Source organism: Apus apus, chromosome 4 (genome assembly GCF_020740795.1).
Source record: "Apus apus isolate bApuApu2 chromosome 4, bApuApu2.pri.cur, whole genome shotgun sequence".
Taxonomy (NCBI): domain Eukaryota; kingdom Metazoa; phylum Chordata; class Aves; order Apodiformes; family Apodidae; genus Apus; species Apus apus.
The window spans coordinates 39,517,010-39,535,654 of NC_067285.1; the positions used below are offsets into that span (position 1 = coordinate 39,517,010).

Consider the following 18,645-nt stretch of genomic DNA (forward strand, 5'->3'; position numbering starts at 1 on the left):
CTAAAATAAAGCATCTAAAGGTCTAGGTTTATAGGTTAAGAGGATAGGGTTAAGGGTCTAGGTTTAAGAGTCTAGTGTTAAGGGCCAGTTGTTAATTGTCTAGGGTTAAGGGTCTTAAGTATCTGTGGTTAAAAGTCTAGGTTATAGTGTCCAGTGGTAATGGTAAAGGCTTAAGGGTCTGGAGTTGAGCATCTAGGGCCTAGTGTTTAGGGTCTAGGGTAAAGTCTAGGAAAAGGGGGATATTCAAGGGGCATAACTGGTCACTGTGACCTCAGCCATGGTATGATGGCTTCAAGATTTATTATTGCATTGGAAGGAATAATGCATTCCTGCCATGGTAGCTGCTTCAGCATATTATCTTATTCCTCATGTTATACTGGACCTTAGCTACCTGTACCACTGGCCTGCTGCATGTGTTTTCTGTGACTGTTGAAGTAAAAGACCATCACACACACACCCCTCCTCCTGTGATTCCTGTGTGAACAGTTTTCCTGAAGGACTTTCCTGATCAGGCCCAGCCACCCCCCTCCAAATCATCAAAATCTAGTCAAATCAGTAACTGTGGGTATTAAGCAAGTGTATGTTTTTAATTTATAACCTCCTGAATATGCACTGAGGAAACTGTTTTCAATAAGCCTGCAGAACAAGAGTTTCGACTACAGCTTGAGGTCCTGATGATGTTTTTAGGTCAGAGACCCTGAAACAGTGTTTGTAGAATGTTTCTTGGTAACCCCAGGTTTTCTGAACTATTTGAAGTGTCTGGGAGGCTGTCTTCAAGGGAAGCTTCTTCCTTAATAAACTGACTTTGTTTCCTTCCAGAAAGGTACTGCACAAGTGTGAGTGTGCTGGTTTGGTTGGTGGGCTTTTTGGTAGTGGGGGAGGACCTGGGTGGCTCCTGTAAGAAGCTGAGAAGCTGCCCCTGCTCCAAACCAGCCAAGGAGCCATCAGAGGGACAAGAGATGAACCTCTGCAATGAACATAGGAGAGAACTGAGGGAAGAGCTGAGCAGAGTGAGTGATTTGGGAGGAAGAGCTGGAGAGGCAGAACTGTGCTGCTGGTTGGTGAGGAACAAGGTGCCCAAGTTTCCCTGCAACCCATGGTGAGATGGCAGCTGTGCCCCTGCATCCGTGGAGGAACGTGGTGGAACATTCCCTGAAGGAGCCAGGAGGGGTGGACTTGGATTAAACTCATTGGTAACTGTGAAGGCATGTTAAAAATCCAAGTGTTTGTCAGCAGAAATGCTGTACAAAAATGACTAGGTATTCTTCTGGGAGAGATTGATGCATGAGAATTGCTGGCTTCAAGACTGCATATTTATCTTGCAGATTCCTCATGTACACAAACAAATCTTCAGAGTGCTAAGCATTATCAGGTTCATATTTGTCATTTTTAATTAAACAAAAAAAATGTGTTTATTACACGAGGGCAGCATTTGAAATTTTTGTATCATTACAAAACCTGGTTTAAAAAATATCCCTTCCTTCCCTCTTCTGAGGCATCCTCTGCACAGCACAAGCTTCTTACTCCAAATCAACACAGTGCAATTATTTCCAACATGATACTGTTGGAAATGACTGTAGTTCAAATTATCTTAACTGGTACTACTAATTTAATTTAAATTACAGTCCATGCTTTTTAACCAGAAACAAAAAGCTAAATCCCCCAAATGAAGTCACAGGATTCAGAATGAGGATTATTCACTTCCAGAAATAAAGTAATTAGGTGTAGAGAAGACTCCATTGGTATTAAAGGATTATTGGTTATGAGCATAATTATTTAACCTTTATAAATGACAAGTTTTCTCATATTCTTTAATAAATTACCCCCAGAAACTAGCTGCATCCAAGCTTGACTTAATGTTGTGCATATTTTCCCGACGTTGTTTGGTGTAAATATTTGCTTCTCCTTTCTGCAGCCTCTGCCTTAGAGCAGCCTTCTGGTGTTTGCTCAGCTGACGTTTCACCTTCTGTTTCACCAGCTCCTACAAATAAACAAACAATTAACAAGCAAAAGACGACCGAGTACCAAGAGGTGGCATCACAACAGTCAGTGTGTTTTCAGTGTCAACAGGATCCTACCTGGAAGACCTTTGTACATGAAGAGGTTGGTCACCTACACCCTTAGGGCTCCCAGCACCTAAAGGGGCAGGGGATTAATTCCTACAATTCCCTTCTGATTAGTATTAGCTCTAATAAAAAGCATTTTAAATCATAGCTTACAAAGTTTAAGTGTCTTTCTTACAGGATCCTAGAGGACCAGCAGCTTTTTGTGCAAACCACATGCCTTCTACAGAAGTGTAAAAGCTGATAATAATGCTTGAAGATCTGACAAATGCCTTAAATGTTTAGGATATTGCACCTTTTTGATGATGACAAAGATCTGAGTCTAATGCAAAACAACAGCTCTTTGCCACCAATGTGGCTAAAAAAAAGGAAGGGCAGTCAGAAGTGTTTCCTCCTCCAGTTTTCTCTTGTTGTGAGGGACTGTCCTATGAAGATTTACAAGGTCAGGACTGTCTTGTGCCTCTACAGAACATGACTGAAACAGCAGCTCTTATTTCCTTCAAACTGCAGCAGTTTTATGAAGTTTAATCTGTTATTTACCCCTCTGTGTCTTCACTCTGAGTTCTGCTCTCCATCCAGATGGCAATAGCTACTCATAATAGAAAGGAAGCCATGATTTAGTAGATTCTGGCAGTGATTTTTTCATTTGGAAAATGAACCCAGCCCAAGCTGCTGTGTGCACACTTCCATACCTTGTTTTGGAAGAAAGAGAGAAATCAAATTACTTCCATCTTGTTCATTTATTACATCATGATGGAATTACACCTTGTTGGAAATCCCAAAGGACTCTCTTAGTTTTATTCTAATGAATGAAGCATTAAAAAAACCCCACAACATATAAAGGAATAAATCTGCTGTCCAAATAACTGGACATGAGGAAAAATACCATCTGCATTCCTTTAGATGTACTTTATATTCCAATTAGATGTATTCCATATTATTCCATGATATGTACTCCAATTTCAGTTGCTTTGCTATGCTCAGCTTCATAGTATGAAGTAGGAAGTTGGTAGGGAGGATAATTTGGCCAAGTTATGTTCTTTAAGAATTGCTGTGACTGATACTACTGAAGTAACAAAATACCAGGTAGTCAGTTAATCCAATGACTCAGTCCTGATTTCAGCAGGAATCCTGTCATGATTAGGGAGCCACCTGAACCAGTGTTCCCTACTGTGCATGCAGGCTGACTGTCAAAATGGGGATAAAAACCAGGTGTGTGTCCCTCTTTCCTTGGTTACTGACTAGCATTCAGCATTTAACCATGAGCTTTTTGAAAACAAAACTTACAGATCATCTTTAAAAATATTCCTGAAGAAAAGTTTATCACAACTAGTTTAAACTGTCAAGACTGGTGTTTTTCTTTGGCCAATGAAGCATCTGTCATCCTGAGCTCTGACAGGAGGTTCTCCCACTGTGATCCATGACAGGTGACCTCCTTCCCAGTTTATACACAATTTGCTAGAAAAAGTGTTGCAAGGTGGATACCAGAAGTCCTTGATCTGCCACCATAATATGAATTCACCACACATTCTGGTGCTCAAAGGCCTGGTGGAAAAACTTGCCCAAATGGAAGCAAATACTCAGGAATGAGTTTACATTACAGGTTTACATCTCATTGTTTAAATTTTTGATCAAGTTATTTCCTCTACTTAAATTGCACCAGTGCAAGCACAGAAAGATACCTTACTTCATGAGGAATAGCTGACTACAAAATCCAGGATGCTTTCTCTTCCTGGCATGGCCTCCTAGTTATGACTGTACCTACTGCTATTGCTGAGATAATGCCTCTGGGAATTCTGTTCCTGTGATTAAATCTGCTTATGTTTCTGCCTGTCTCAGCCACCAAAGAGAAAGGAAGCTGCACAAGCATCAGAAATGCCAGCAGCAACACCAGACATCTGCTCCAAGCAGCACTGTGGCTCTTGCTGCAGTGCCACTACTTTGCATGTTTAGTTTTGTAGTTATGTTACAAATCCCCAATTATACATAATGCTTAGATTTAACAGTAAAAAGTTAAAGTGAGTTTCAGCAATGGGCAGAAACACTATTTTACTCAGCATGAAGGGATGTAGGTGAAAGCATTATGCAAGGTGAGCTGATGCAAAAAAAGTCTGTGGCTCAACCTTGAGAGCTTTTCTGTTAAAAGTGCTTTTAGGATTTCAAAATAGAAAATTAATTAGGTCTGTCTGTCCCATTTGCATATTTTAACACATTTTATGTGCCTGCCTACAGACTAAACACACATCCACCAAACACTCAAAAAGGTCATTGTAGTTCTTGCTTACTTTATCCCACAGTTTAAATAAAATCCTTTGTCTCTTCAAGAAGATAAAATGCCATCCCTTCGAGACAGAACTGTGATGATGAAGAGCAAAGCTCTTGTTTTCCTTGCATGAAGTCCTGTTCAAGATGTCCTGGCTGTGATGCAGTCATGCTGTTCCCTAACATTCATCTACACCTTCATTGGTCTATCCTCAAAATACTTGAAATATTGAAATAAAGAGTGTAAATGAGGAAGTCTAAGAAAGAAAAAAAATCACTCTTGCTAGCACTAGAGGTTTCAGATCCAGTATTTCTAGAACTACTACTCTAATTAGGCACTAGAAGTGAAGATGCAAATTGAAAAAGGACATATTTACCTCCTCTACATTTTGTGGAAGAGGTGAAACTACACTAATATGTTCCCCAAAGTAGGTTTTTCAGAGCTTGTGATCCTAATTCCAAATGAAAATGAGGCTGAATATACTTACCCAAGTACCTACATTGAAGTACCTATAGCAAGTATCTAGCCCGAACTAATTTAAAAAATAGTTCATGGATCAGCTCTCCTACATTTGTACATGAATACCTTGTAACTAGTAAAGAATAACTAAGAAGACTTTATATCCAAGAAAGAGCAGTTGACTTTCTTCCCTTTGAAATTAAAATGCACTTTCAAAAAATGTGACAGAGGTAGCCACACTGACTAGTGTATAATCTGAGGTTGAAGAAAAATATACTAATTTCTACTATAAAATGTTCTGACTTGTATCATGCAGGCAGTCAAATCATATTGCCAAAGAAATAACCACTGAAGTGAGTTCATCCAGACATTTCAGAAAAGAGCTAAGAAATCTCTTAAGACGACAGGTGAAAAAAGTGAAATTAAATCTTGGCTCAGCATCCACTTTTAAAATAAAAAAATAGTAACTGTGGCTTGCAACAGAAATGAACTGATATATTAGTGTATTAACATAAACATTAACATAAACACCAGGGCATTATTGGCTAAATGAGAGTTAATAGTGACGTAGAGCTTTGGTGAACGAGCAAAGAGTAATATATGAAGTACTGGAAATGCTTCCCTGTAAATAACTGCAGAACTATCAGTGCTATTTTTCTGTGAGTGTGGAAATGCAAACCAGAGAGGCATATGGCAACAGTCTTTTTAAAGATAATTAATGCTGGGTAATCCTCACCAGTATAAAATAACAGCTATATGCAATTCAACATGATCTGCGAGTAAACTGGATAATAAAAGTAATTATATTTACCACTGGAATGGTTGAACAGCTCCCAACACTTCTGACAGATGTGGGACTTGCAGACCTTGTTCTGTGCTCAACAAGATGCACGACACCCTCTTCATTTCTAAAATACATAAATCAATGTTTTATTCCACTAGCAACACACACATCTTTTGCCTTTACAAGCATCACGCTTCAGTAGCAAATTTTTGAGACGCCAGCTGAAAACTTCAAGCAGAACATTAAAGTCCTGCAGAACTTTTCAGTGTTTAATATTAACACTCATTGTTAGAAAAACAGGCATTTCGTGGAAGGAAGAATTGGTTCCACAATAGCCACATGGAGATCAAAGCACATAAAAAGATTCAGAACACTGAACAAAAAAACCATCAAATAATAAATCAGGTTCCGCACAATGTCTTGATCATTTCACTAAAAAGCAAAAGCAGATGAGAAGTGTGAGCTTCCTACATGCACCCAAATACTTGCTGGGCTGGCAAACTCAGAATTCCATCTAGAAGGGGCTAACTTGAAGGTTAAGCATGAATTTCTAAGTATGTCAGGAAAGGAATTAAAAGCCAGGACATGGTATTTGAATAATACATCCCCAATGAGCTTTTTTTCCACTAACTTCAGGTGAGCAAGCAGCAGAAAGATCTGGCTTGGAGACAGAGCATCCAAAAGACAAGCTTATTCATAAAAGTTACTTAGGAGTGTTTTAATATCAAGGGCTCTTTCACTACTAATATTGACTGAAATGAAGAAAAAAGGAACATCAGAAAACATTAACTGAAATGTTTTACACTTAAAATTGAATTTTTAGTCTTCAATGAAAACAAGGGTCGTGCTGAAGAGTCCTTTTTGAGCTACTTGAAAGATTTATATTTACCAGGGGGAGGAACCACACTCTTAGACAGTAAATATGATTCTTTACCTGTCATACCTGAATTTCTTATTTAAACTGGATAAGTCAACCAGATCAGGGCATTTTTCTTCTATCTCCTTATCACTACAGTGCTCTTCTTGCCACGTCTGATTTTTGACTTCAGCAGTGTTCTCAGTTGTGCTTCTGCCCTCAAAAAAAGCAAGTTCAGAACTCTCTGCACCTTCTTCACCAGACTTCCAAAGCACAGCTTGCCCTTCAGCTTCTTGTAAGGCTGAACTCAGCTTTGATACATCCAGCCTTTCTGTATTTTCACTGCTTTCAGTTATAACAGCCTCTTCGTTGCTAGATGTGAAGTCCTCAGAGGGTTTCCTTTCAGAGAAACTACCCACTTCACACATGAAGTTTGCATTGTTTTCTTTATCTGTCAAGAAGCTGAGGGTACTCTCTGCATCTTCTACAAATTCTGCTACCTCTGTTGTATTATCATCCTCATCAGAACCTGGTGGGTATAGCAGTTCACCATCTTCCTGCATTTCTTTTGTATAGCCACTGGCAGCAATCTCCCTGTCAAGACAACACTCTCTCCTGGAAAAGAAGTAAAAGTCTGTTTACTTTTAGCCTGCTAAATCATCAAGTTACCAAGATGCTGCATTTTGGATTAAAAATGCTAATCAAGCTGGACTATAATTATCCATACTATTGAAACACACAGGAGAGTGCTAAGCTTTAGGTTGTGTATTAACAGAATGTAACCCAAGACAAGCAAACTTCTACAGGAGATGATTCCACCTCCATAACCAGCATTTACTTGTTTATTTCTAGGAGATTATTTTATTTTAGCTGCAATACAATTTGGCTTTAAGTTCAAATTAGGTCTAGACAAACAGAAGAAGAGTGGGTACTCTGACACAGTGCTCAAGTGTGGCACCCCTTTGGAAAGCACTCATTCTGAGATACACACTTTTTCATGGCAACTGCTTTGTCCTTCAAAGAAGTGAAAAATAACTTCACTTTTCACAAGGGACATCAGGAAGAAAACGTAGAACATGATGATTTTTCAAGAGGCAGTCACCATATTTACTAGTATTTTAGAAACAGATTTAAGAGGGAAAGCCAATTAAATCCTAAGTATACTATCAAATAGGCCTTGAGAAGTGGGTGAAACTGCTTCTGCATCACTGATAACATTTCTTAGATATTCACCACTTGGATCAAGCTTTGGGATTGATCTCTCTTCCTTAGCTGCAGGCAGCAGGAGATTTTTAAGCACACTTTTGCCTTTGGAAACCACTTAGGTTAACTGCAGCTGGAGAAAACATAATAGGAATGACAAAATTATAAATTACATGGCATAGTTAGGCCTGCCTTTTCCAGTTTCTCCTACAAAGCATCTCTCAAGCAGCCATTTTCATCACAAAGCCCACACAAATACCATAAACAGGAGAATTCAAGTCCATTTGACTGTGTCTACCTGATGTCTTTGAATGCTGGGAAGAGCTCACTCTCGTAGTTGAAGCGTTTCTTAAAGAACTCCTTAACACAGTTCACATCTCTGTCAAAATACCTGTGGACATACAGCATTGGACAAACACAAAATCAAGCAGTGATGTGTGCTGCAATGGCAGACTTGTACTTCTTGTCTTTTACTGAATTTATTTGTAAATTAGTTAATGATTCCAAGACAAAAGGCCAGGGAGACCAACTGCAGGCAGTTTATTTTTAAGCTTTTCTTAACAACGTAGTTCTCTCTCAGGAGCAATTAATTACATATTGATGCTAAAGAGACATTTCTACTCATTCATAAATGAAACTATGTTTGGAACATCATTTGTGCTGCATGACAACAGTGGTAGAAACAGAACCAGGCACAGGTTTCTGGAAACAGTTGACTATTTGCTGTCATCAGCACTTGTCAGATTTACTTTGTAAACCATCTCTAACTTTGTACCTACCATTCAGCATTTGGATGGGATGTTGAGATCATCTGAGGGAAATCAATCATAGTGACATGGTCTTCGTTATCCAAGATGAGATTAAATTCATTGAAATCACCATGAATCAAACCATGATTGGCCAGTTTGACAATGAGATCCATTAATTCACTGTAGAGAGAGGCAGGATCTTCCATCTGGCGCACCTGGCACCTGAAAAGTTAAATGAAACAGAATAATCTGAACCTTGAAAGACTTTTAAAATACAGACAAAGTCTATGAAACACATCTGACAGCATGACAGGGGATTTCAAGTTAAAAAGGGCCCTCCAGTGTCTATTCAAACACCTTCCTCAATACTGAGCCAACTCTGAGCATCAGACCAGGTGGCTCAGGGCTTTGTCTGGCTTGGTCTGAAAAGTTCCAGGGATGGAGAGTCTGTGCAACCTCCTAAGCACCCTGTGCCACTGCCTCACTGTCCTGCAGGGGAGAAACTTTACCCTTATACCCAGGCTAAATCTCATTTCAAGTTATGCTCATTGTCTCCCAGCAGGCAGCATGGTCATAATGCATTATTTAAATAACAGATGCTTAAGTTTTTGGTCTCTCCTGATTTAGGTCATCTTGTGGTCTCTGTAGGAGCTGGGTCTTCCTGCATTCAACTTCAAATGCCCCATGAGATTTTTCTTTTACAGAGATGTATTTCTTAGACTAAGCTGGGGGGGAAAGAAACAAAGCTTAAAGCATTCCTGTATGTATACCTGAGAAAGAAAAGTACATGAACTCACAGAATACGAATCACCTTCCCTTTAGAAACTAACCAAGCAAAACTTGTATTCCTGTACCACAAACTGTCAAGAAGTGGGCAGCATTTACTATCCTCTTGTGAAATATTCTGCTCTGAAGGCAGCATTATGAGAATGGATCATTTGTGCAACACAACCACCACCAACAATGGAAGTCTAGAAGCTCTCCAACAGGCTCCCATTGAAGAACAAAATCAATTGGTGACACTGCTCACAGTCAGACACTTCTCACATCCCACTTGCTCTTTGAATTTGGAAGCTCCATTAACTGTTTTCTTCTGAGGCATGAATCTCAGGTCCCAAGGATGAGGACGTGCTGGAGCAAGGAAGATGTACCCTTGGTGGAAGATGAGCAGTTCAGCAAATACTTGGACACATGCTAGTCCATGGACCCTGATGGGATGTACCCCTGAGAGCTGAGGAAGCTGGCAGGTGTCACTGCAAAGCCACTCTTGATAACTGTTGTTCAAACATGTTGACTGGGAGAAGTCTAGAGAAGACTAGAGAAAGGCAAACATCACTCTCATCTTGAAGAAGGGCAAGGAGGAGGACTCAGAAAACTATAGGCTTGCCAGCTTCACCCTGAGGTCTGGGAAGGTGATGGGGTTGCTAATACTGGAAACCACCGTCAGGCACATTAGGGACAAGAAAATCATCCAAAGTAATTAACTTCATCAAGGGGAAGTCATGCTTGGTCAACCTGATAAACTTGTGATGAAGTGACTGGTCTGTTAGATGCAGGGACAGCAGTGGACATTAACCTGGATGTCACTGAGGCTTTGACACTGTCTCCCATGAAAAAGCTGTTGATCTACAGTCTGGATGGGCAGACAGTGAGGTGGATTAAGAACTGCCTGAATAAGCTGGGCACAAAGTCTAGTTGAAGGTCAGTGACTAGCAGTGAACCCCAGCAGTCAAATTTGTTCAGTCCTATTCAATATCTTCATCAATGAGCTGAATGATGGCTGAGTTTGCAGAGGACACCAGTCTGGGAGTAGCTGATATGCCAGAGGGTTGTGCTGCCATCTAGAGGGACCTCAACAAGCTGAAGAAGTAAGTCATGAAATAAATAAACCTCACGAAGTTCAATGAGCACTGCCAAGAGAAAAAACCTCATGCATCAGTATGACACCAGGTGTCACCCAGCTGGAAAACAGCTTGGCAGAAAAGGATCTGCGGGTCCTGGTGGACACCAAGTTGAACATGAGCCAGCAATGTGCCCTTGCTGCAAAGAAGGCTAATGAGATCCTGGGCTGCATTAGACAAAGCCTTGACAGCAGGTCAAGGCAAGTGATGCTTCCCCTTTCCACAACACCACTGAGGGCACACCTGGTGTGTCCAGTTCTGGTGTTTCCAGCACTGAAGAGACAAGGGAATACTGCAAAGAATCCAGAAAAGGGTCACAAGGATGATGAAGGGACTGGAGCGTCCCTCCTACATGAAAAGGCTGAGAGCTGGGACATTTTAGCCTGGAGAAGAGAAAGCTCAGGGGATCATAGAATCACAGAATCATAGAATGTTAGGGGTTGGAAGGGACCTGTAGAGATGGTCAAGTCCAATCCCCCTGCCAAAGCAGGACCACCTGGGGCAGACCACACAGAAAGGCATCCAGACGGGTTTTGAAAGTCTCCAAAGCAAGAGACTCCACAACCTCTCTGGACAGCCTGTTCCAGTGTTTCATCACCCTCTCAGTAAAAACGTTTATTCTCACGTTGAGGTGGAATTTCCTGTGTTCTAGATTATACCCCTTGTTCCTTGTCCTACTACTGGGGACCACCAAAAAGAGACTGGCCCCTTCCTCTTGGCACCATCCCTCAGACATTTAGAAACATGAATAAGATCTCCTCTCAAGACTAAACCCCCCCAGCTCTCTCAGCCTTTCTTCACAGGCGAGATGTTCAAGTCCCTAAATCATCCTCATAGGTCTCTGGTGGACTCTCTCCAATAGATCCCTGTCTCTCTTGAACTGGGGAGCCCAAAACTGGACACAGCATTCCAGGTGTGGTCTCACTAGGGCAGGGTAGAGAGGGTGGAGAACCCCCCTAGACCTGCTGGACACAGTTTCATGAATGCACCCCAGGATACCATTGGCTCTCTTGGCCACAAGGGCCCATTGCTGTCCCATGGATATAACTAGCTGAAGTGCCAAGTGACAGGACAAGAGGCAATGGGCACAAACTGAAACACAGAAGGGTCTGTTCTGACCAGAGGAAACACTTTTTGCACTGTGAGGGTGACTGAGCACTGGCACAGGCTGCCGAAAGAAGCTGTGGAGTTTCCCTTCTTAGAGTCATCTGGACAGAGTCCTGGACACCCAGCTCCAGGCTGCTCTACTCAAGCAGGGAGGTTGGACCTCCAAAGATCCAACCTCAACCATTCTGAGATTCTATGAAATCATGAAGGTAGACCAGGAAAACCTAACTCTAATTTGGCAAGAACTTTGGATAACCCTGCACTTGTTACAAGAGAGCACAACAACTGTTTACTCTAAGTCATCAGCCCCACACCAGTTTTTCAACTCAGGCAATGGACAAGAAAAACTGCCAACAGGCTCTAGGTGGCCCTGCTTGAGTAAGGTTTTTGGACCAGATGACTGCCAGAGGTCCCTTCCAACCTCAGCTATTTGGAGATTCTCTGAACTTGGCATCTTGGACCTAAGTCTCATCCACTACTTTTTTCCTGAAGGTTAGAATCACAAAACAGGGAGAGCATGGTAAACTTCCACTGCAGATGTCCAGATGGAACTTGAGGTGCTCCATGAAGATGATGGATGTGGAATTATTTCACAACTGAAGGTGAGGAGACAATATAGTGAAGTCTCTTCTGTGTTACTCTGAAACTGTTATACTTTGGGATGAATTGCCCTCTGATTAAACTTCCCAACTTAGATCTTGATTACTATACAAGCTCATGGACTGGCTTGTTCTAGAACTAGACACTTTAAATCTCTGGACTAAACACCCAAGTTCTTCTACATTGTATCAAGTATATAGGAGTTTTGCATTCTGCTCTGCAAACAAAGCAAACCTTCCCTTTACCTACAAACTTCAACAATGTTTAAGGTTTCTAGAGGTTGAACAACTCAAGCAAAGTCTTGCTTGAAGAAGCAAAACCAGATTCCATGTGGTGCTCTATGTAAACACAGCAGAAGTTCTGGCATAATCTTACCTGAATCACCAGAGCAAGGATCACCAGCTGGAGCTCAGAACATCAGGGCTATGAATATTCAACACACTATATATCCAATAACATAGAGAATAGGCAATTTCTGTGGAGAAAACAGCTGCAGTACTAACCTGTGCCACACTGGTCTTTTGATGTAATCCTTCCTTAAAAACTAGTCTATTTTATCATGCTTTTTTGACTCAAAAAAAACAATTTCTCTGAATAAAGAGGTAAGAGAAGGAAGACACTAGTTAAGTAGGATGCTAGTGAGTGTGGGCTAGAAAACATTATTCAGCCTGGTGAAGTCAGAATTCACTGCTAGGACAAGGAAAAACCCTAATCATGTTACCTGACTGGCCCTAACACTGTTGAGGTTTCTGTAACACAGAGAATTCCAACTTCAGTACTTACAAAGGATAGCCATCAATCAGCTCCATCACAACTGCATGCCTGTTGTAGTCCACAGGTTTTGGAACAGGAAATTTTCTGTCGTGCAAAGCCTGGAAAAAATTGAAACACTGAAAATTCACACATAGAAAAATGCAATAGTTAAGAAAACATGACATTGACTGACCAAGTCCCTTCTAAGATAAGCAATAAGTATTGCTCTGGAAGCTGCACACGTGACTCAAATGTACTGACTGGAAACAACAAATCCTGTGCTTAAGAGTGAAGACAGAATAACAGGCATTTGAACTTTCTCTGCAAAGAAAATAAAATTGCTAAGTGTAGGCACCAGAGCACACACACTGCTGTATTTTTGATAGTTTAACTATTGTGCACCTGGAAGAAAAACAGAGCAGAATGGAAAAATGACAGAATTGTATCTTGGATGTTAGCCCAAGCAGTCAATAGCAGGGAACTGGGAATGGGGTGTCAGGCACTAGAAAAAATCCTGCTCTACATTCTGCCTGGCTAGTTACTCCACACTCAGTTGCTGCAAGACAGAAGTTCATTCTTAAATATTAATAATCAGCATTACATCACATTCAAGGTTATCCAAAGACAGGACAATATTTTGAAGCTCTCCTATTTATGTTTTCTAATGCAAATTCAGTCATTCACTTGATCCAGTCATTTTCTTTATGGGTTCATCCCCTTTTTACTCAATTCTCCTGTTACCAGTGAATTTTTCTAAGAGTTCCCAGTTAAAGCAACATAAATACAGCTTTTGTTCCACAATTACTGTCACACTTCAGCATGCAATTAATCCTCCCCCAACTCTCATTTCAGGGAAACTGGCCCCTATGATTACATTCCTACAGGTCCTGACCACAGAATGCTTTACCAATTGGACCAATATAAAGGTTTTAATTTCTAGTAGTAGTTCTTCCTCTTTCTGTCAAGGCAACTGGTAGAACCTATCAAGGTTTTCTAAAATGGTGAAATAATATCTAATGTAGATAGTACTGCTGAACAAGACAAAAGGAAAGAGGAAAACTAATTTTATTATAAATTATTCGTTTTCCACTATCAACTTTCAATCACTGTATAACATCTGCATTTGTTTAAAGCAGGTCAAAAAAAAACCTGGAGCCCTGACAGTAGCAATATATGCTTGGAAATGAAAATTATTCCCACAGGAGAAAACAAAGTGTGCCTTTTAATTTTGTCATGGGAAAGTCCACCAAACATACAGCATTGACATGCCCTGAAATGTGTAATTTAAGTCCTAGAGTAAAGAAAAACCAACCCAACAACCAACAAACCCAAATGTAAACTCTAGCAGTACTGAATAGCACAGAAGACAGTCTGAAAAGTACCTTCCAGTCTCTTCCACCATTGCTGGCACTGTGGGAACAGCCACCTACCTTCATGTAGGCAAACTCCTTCATTGCTGCTAGTCGGGATAGATACAGCCATGACATCTTGTGCCTGTGCTTGTGGTAGTCACGTTTGTTTTTCAGGCTGCGGAAGGAAGTTCTTCCCAGCCTGTGTAACTTCAAGGCAAAGTGCTGCTCCTCTTCATCTGCAACAATGTAAATGTCTGGAAGAGACATAACATACATCTCAGAAAGGAGTTACATCTGATGGCCAAAGTTTTTTGCTTTGTTTCTCACTATTTGCTGCATGGCAAGTTCTAAGACAGTTAGAAAAGACAGCCAGATTTACATATTCTACATTAGAGTTCTGAACAAGACAAAATTATTGTTAAAGAGATCATGATATTCCATTACAAAAATCACAGAACCATAGAACCCTTCAGGTTGGAGAAGCCCCTTGGGATCCCCGAGTCCAACCACCATCCCTGCTCTACCAAGTTCTCCCCTAAACCATCTCCACCAACACCACATCCAAACAACCTAACAACCTTTAAACACATCCAGGGATGGTGACTCCACCACTTCCCTGGGCAGCCTATTTCAGTGTCTAACCACTCTTGCTGTGAAAAGATTTTTCCTACTGTCCAGTCTAAACCTGCCCTGTTGCAGCTTGAAGCCCTTCCCTCTTGTGCTGTCACTAATGACCTGTGAGAAGAGACCAGCACCAACCTCTCTACAATGACCTTTCAGGCAGTTGTGGAGACTGATGAGGTCTCCCCTCAGCCTCCTCTTCCCCAAACTAAACATTCCCAGCTCCTTCAAGGGTTCTTCATCAGATTGATTCTCTAGGCCCTTCCCCAGCTTTGTTGCCCTCCTCTGTCCTCACTCCAGCACCTCGAGATCTCTCTTGAATTGAGGTGCCCAAAACTGGACACAACACTCAGGTGTGGCCTCACCAGTGCTGAGCACAGGGGGACAATCACCTCTCTCCTTCTGCTGGTCACACTATTCCTGATACAAAACAGGATGCCACTGGCTTTCTTGGCCACCTGGGTACACTGCTGGCTCATGTTCAGCGACTTGTCAATGAGAACCCCCAGGTCCTTTCCTGCCACACTTCCCCAAGCCTGGAACATTGCCTGGGGTTGCTGTGGCCCAAGTGCAGGACCTGGCACTTGGCCTGGCTGAAGCCCAGACCACTGACATTAGTCCAATGTTCTAATCTATCCAAGTCTCTCTGTAGAGCCTCCCTATCCTCATGCAGATCAACACTCCTGCCTAGCTTGGTGTCATCTGCAAACTTACTGATAATACACTCTATGTCCTTACCAAGATCATCAATAAAAATGTTTAACAGAAATATCCCAACACTGAGCCCTGAGGAACACCACTAGTGTTATACAAGAAATAAGAAACACTGGTGTGATGTGAAACTGCTTTAGGAGTAAGAGATCTTAAGGTTCCTGTATTCAGGTTAAGACCCCCAGGGCTCTCTGCACAGCAAAGAACAAATATAAGCTATCCTTGAGGGAAGCACAGGGTAGATGCTGGTGGAAAACTCTGATGCTCTGGAAAAGCCTTTTACTGAGCAGACAGACAACTCCTCTTAACTTAAACAGGGTTAACAATTAGCCTGTATTTCATTGCTACCATTTATCCCCAGTAATCCTCTTCTCATTCTTCAATTACACCAGTTACATGCTGCATCAAATGACAATCTATGTGAGTGGAAGAGGAACCAAGATAGTAAAGTAAAACAGGCTCAAAACTATCTTATCATTAAGTGGAGTGAAAAAGTTGAAATTATTGTTTTGCTACAACAGTTCAAAACTCTACACAAAGCAGGAGACAAAAAGCATCTGCCTGCAAAGCACCTCCTAAAGCAATGAACCAAGGATCAGACAAAGTGGATGCAGCAGAACAATGCTCCTATGAATGCAGCCAGAGGCTTCACACAGCGTTTCAGCAAATGACTCTGATGTTTATGTGGCCACCTGGAGGACAACCTACTTTCTAGCAAAACATTTGCAATATTACAGCTGCGTTTGCTTAAAAAAAAAATTATATCTATCTATACATATTTAAATAAATCACCTGATTCTTTGCCAACACCCATCTGGTTTCCAACAGAAGTTATGACCTGTCGGGCAGACAGAGCTTTCAGAGCAAGGTAATCGTACCCGGCGTTAGTTAAGCGGTAACCCTGGACAGCTGGGTAAAGAATAAAAAGCAAAACGTGTCACTCATCATCATCACGTGTTCATTACATCCCACTCATTAAGCCCATCCCACTCATTAAGCCCCCATTCAGTCTTGTTTCTTCTTTCAGCTTCCAACACGCAACACCCAAGTTACCAGGTGGTTCCGCTGGCTGTTATCGGCCTGATTTAACAGAATGGGAAATAGGTTTCAATTCCTGCAAGTTTCATGAAAATTGGGCAGAAGACAAACAGCTTCTCTGCAGTAGAGGCAAGGGGAGTACTTTAAATAGCCTGGAAAAAGCCAGGGATTGGAAGACACACAGAAAGGAGACAAAGCAGGGATCTGGGATTGTTGTGGTGTCCTGACATGACCCAGCAGAGGAGCAACAAATGACTGGGGGGTTGGAGCATCTCCCTGATGAGGAAAGGCTGATGGAGCTGGGGCTGCCCAGCCTGGAGAGGAGAAGGCTGAGGGGAGACCTTATCAATGCCTGGAAGCATCTTAGGGTGGGTGCAGGGAGGATGGAGCCAGACTCTGCTCAGTAGTGCCCAGGATGAGGGGCAATGGGCACAAGCTGGAACATGGGAAGTGCCACTAAATACGAGGTAAAACTGCTTTATTAGGAGGGTGACAAAGCCCTGGAACAGGCTGCCCAGGGTGTGGAGTCCCCTTCTCTGGAGACTTTCAGAACCCCCTGTGGGATGTGGTCCAGGGGATCTTGCTGAAATGAAATCCACACTCCCAGGGTAAATCCCAGAGGACATCAGGCCAGCAAGTGCTCTGCATGGTTCATATCAAGCTGTGGTACTTTGGAAGTACCACTAGTGAGGCACAGAATGAGAGAGGGAGCCTGACAGGAACTCAAACTCACTTTTTGTTCGCTCATAAGCCAGAAGTTTGTGCTTCACCAGCTCTCTCAGTATTTTATGGCAGCCCCCGTGTTTCAGGCTGGCAATGGAGGCAATCAAGCTAGCAGGAACTATCTCATGGTTCTTCATGCCCATCTCCACCTATGAATAAATACAAGCAGTTTTGTTAGCCCCTGTGCTCAACAACAAAATAACAACAGACCCTGCTTGAGACCAAAACTGCTTCTCATAGATGCGTTTACTTTTTTATTACTCAGCCAAACATTTAAGGTGCTTCACTGCTCCTCTGTGTAATTCAGGCTTGAAACTTCTCCAGTAGTGGCCTGAAGAGGAGTGGCTGATTAGACTTTGGGAGCAGACAAAGGAGTTTTTTCCACGTTTCTGCAACGAGACTCACACTCCCCCAACCGTGGCTCAGCTAACACCCCTTTCCCCCAGGGAATCACCAGAATCCCAGGGGTTGGGAGGGACCTGGAAAGATCATCCAGCCCAACCCCCCTGCCAGAGCAGGGTCACCCAGAGCACATCCCACAGGAACGTGTCCAGGGGGGTTTGAATGTCTCCAGAGAAGGAGACTCCACAGCCTCTCTGGGCAGCCTGTCCCAGGGCTCTGTCACTCTCACAGGAAAGAAGTTCTTCCTGATATGCACATGGAACCTCCTCTGCTCCAGTTTGCACCCATTGCCCCTTGTCCTATCACTGGACATCACTGAACAAAGCCTGGCTCTGTCCTCCTGACACTCACCCTTAACATATTTCTAAGCACTGATGAGGTCACCCCTCAGCCTCCTCTTCTCCAAGCTCAAGAGACCCAGCTCCCTCAGCCTTTCCTCATCAGGGAGATGTTCCACTCCCTCCATCATCTCTGTGGCTCTGCCCTGGACTCTTTCCAGCAGCTCCCTGTCCTGCTTGAACTGTGGGTCCCAGAACTGGACACAATACTCCAGATGTGGCCTCACCAGGGCAGAACAGAGGGGGAGGAGAACCTCCCTTGACCTACTAACCACTCCTTTTCTAACCCACCCCAGGATGCCACTGCCTTTCTTGGCCACCAGGCCACATTTGCTGCCTCATGACCACCCTCCTGCCCACCAGTACCCCCAGCCCCCAGGACGGCTTCTGCTTCCCTGCAGCCTTCCTTCCGCCGCCCTTCGCCACGCAAACGACCCGCTCTCCCCGCGGGGAACCTGCCCAGCCCCGCTCCACCGACCGCTCCGTGCTGAGGGCCGGGCAAGGCAAGGCCGGGCAAGGCCGGGCAAGGCCGCGCAGGCCTCCCCGCCTCCCCCCCGCTCGCCTGTCGCCCCCAGGCAGGTCTCCCCGCCGGGCTCACCGCTGTCAGGACCCTGAAGTGCTCCTTGGAGAGGTACCGAAGCATCACCGCGTTCAGCTTCCCCATCGCGCCGCGGTCGTTCCGTCCTCAACCCCCCTCCCCCCCAACACCCCGCGCAGCCGCC

The 18,645-nt window shown here is 43.0% G+C and overlaps 1 protein-coding gene across 2 annotated transcripts; it reads right to left on the reverse strand.

Moving 5' to 3' along the window:
- Positions 1–1,365: 1,365 nt before the first annotated feature.
- On the reverse strand, positions 1,366–18,642 carry RIOK2 (RIO kinase 2). Of its 2 annotated transcripts, none has more exons than XM_051617195.1 (10): positions 18,522–18,642; positions 17,194–17,332; positions 16,215–16,331; positions 14,169–14,344; positions 12,769–12,857; positions 8,408–8,599; positions 7,927–8,019; positions 6,504–7,040; positions 5,597–5,693; positions 1,366–1,981 (listed from the first exon to the last, which is right to left on the reverse strand). In XM_051617195.1, the coding sequence occupies exons 1-10, from the start codon at positions 18,585–18,587 to the stop codon at positions 1,820–1,822; spliced, it is 1,668 nt and encodes a 555-aa protein (XP_051473155.1). In that variant the 5' UTR covers positions 18,588–18,642; the 3' UTR covers positions 1,366–1,819. The 2 variants fall into 2 exon arrangements, with proteins under 2 accessions (XP_051473155.1, XP_051473156.1); XM_051617196.1 differs by having other exon boundaries at positions 6,513–7,040; positions 18,522–18,640.
- Between the last annotated feature and the right edge of the window lie 3 nt (positions 18,643–18,645).

Bases quoted from the DNA above. Each gene is read 5' to 3' on its own strand.
- RIOK2 (XM_051617195.1), bottom strand. From the start codon at position 18,587: ATGGGGAAGCTGAACGCGGTGATGCTTCGGTACCTCTCCAAGGAGCAC. The intron at 8,600-12,768 runs GTAAGTACTGAA...TTAACTTTTCAG, and splicing joins CTGATTGATGGCTATCCTTT to GTGCCAGGTGCGCCAGATGG. The intron at 7,041-7,926 runs GTAGACACAGTC...CTTCTTTTCCAG, and splicing joins CCAGCATTCAAAGACATCAG to GAGAGAGTGTTGTCTTGACA.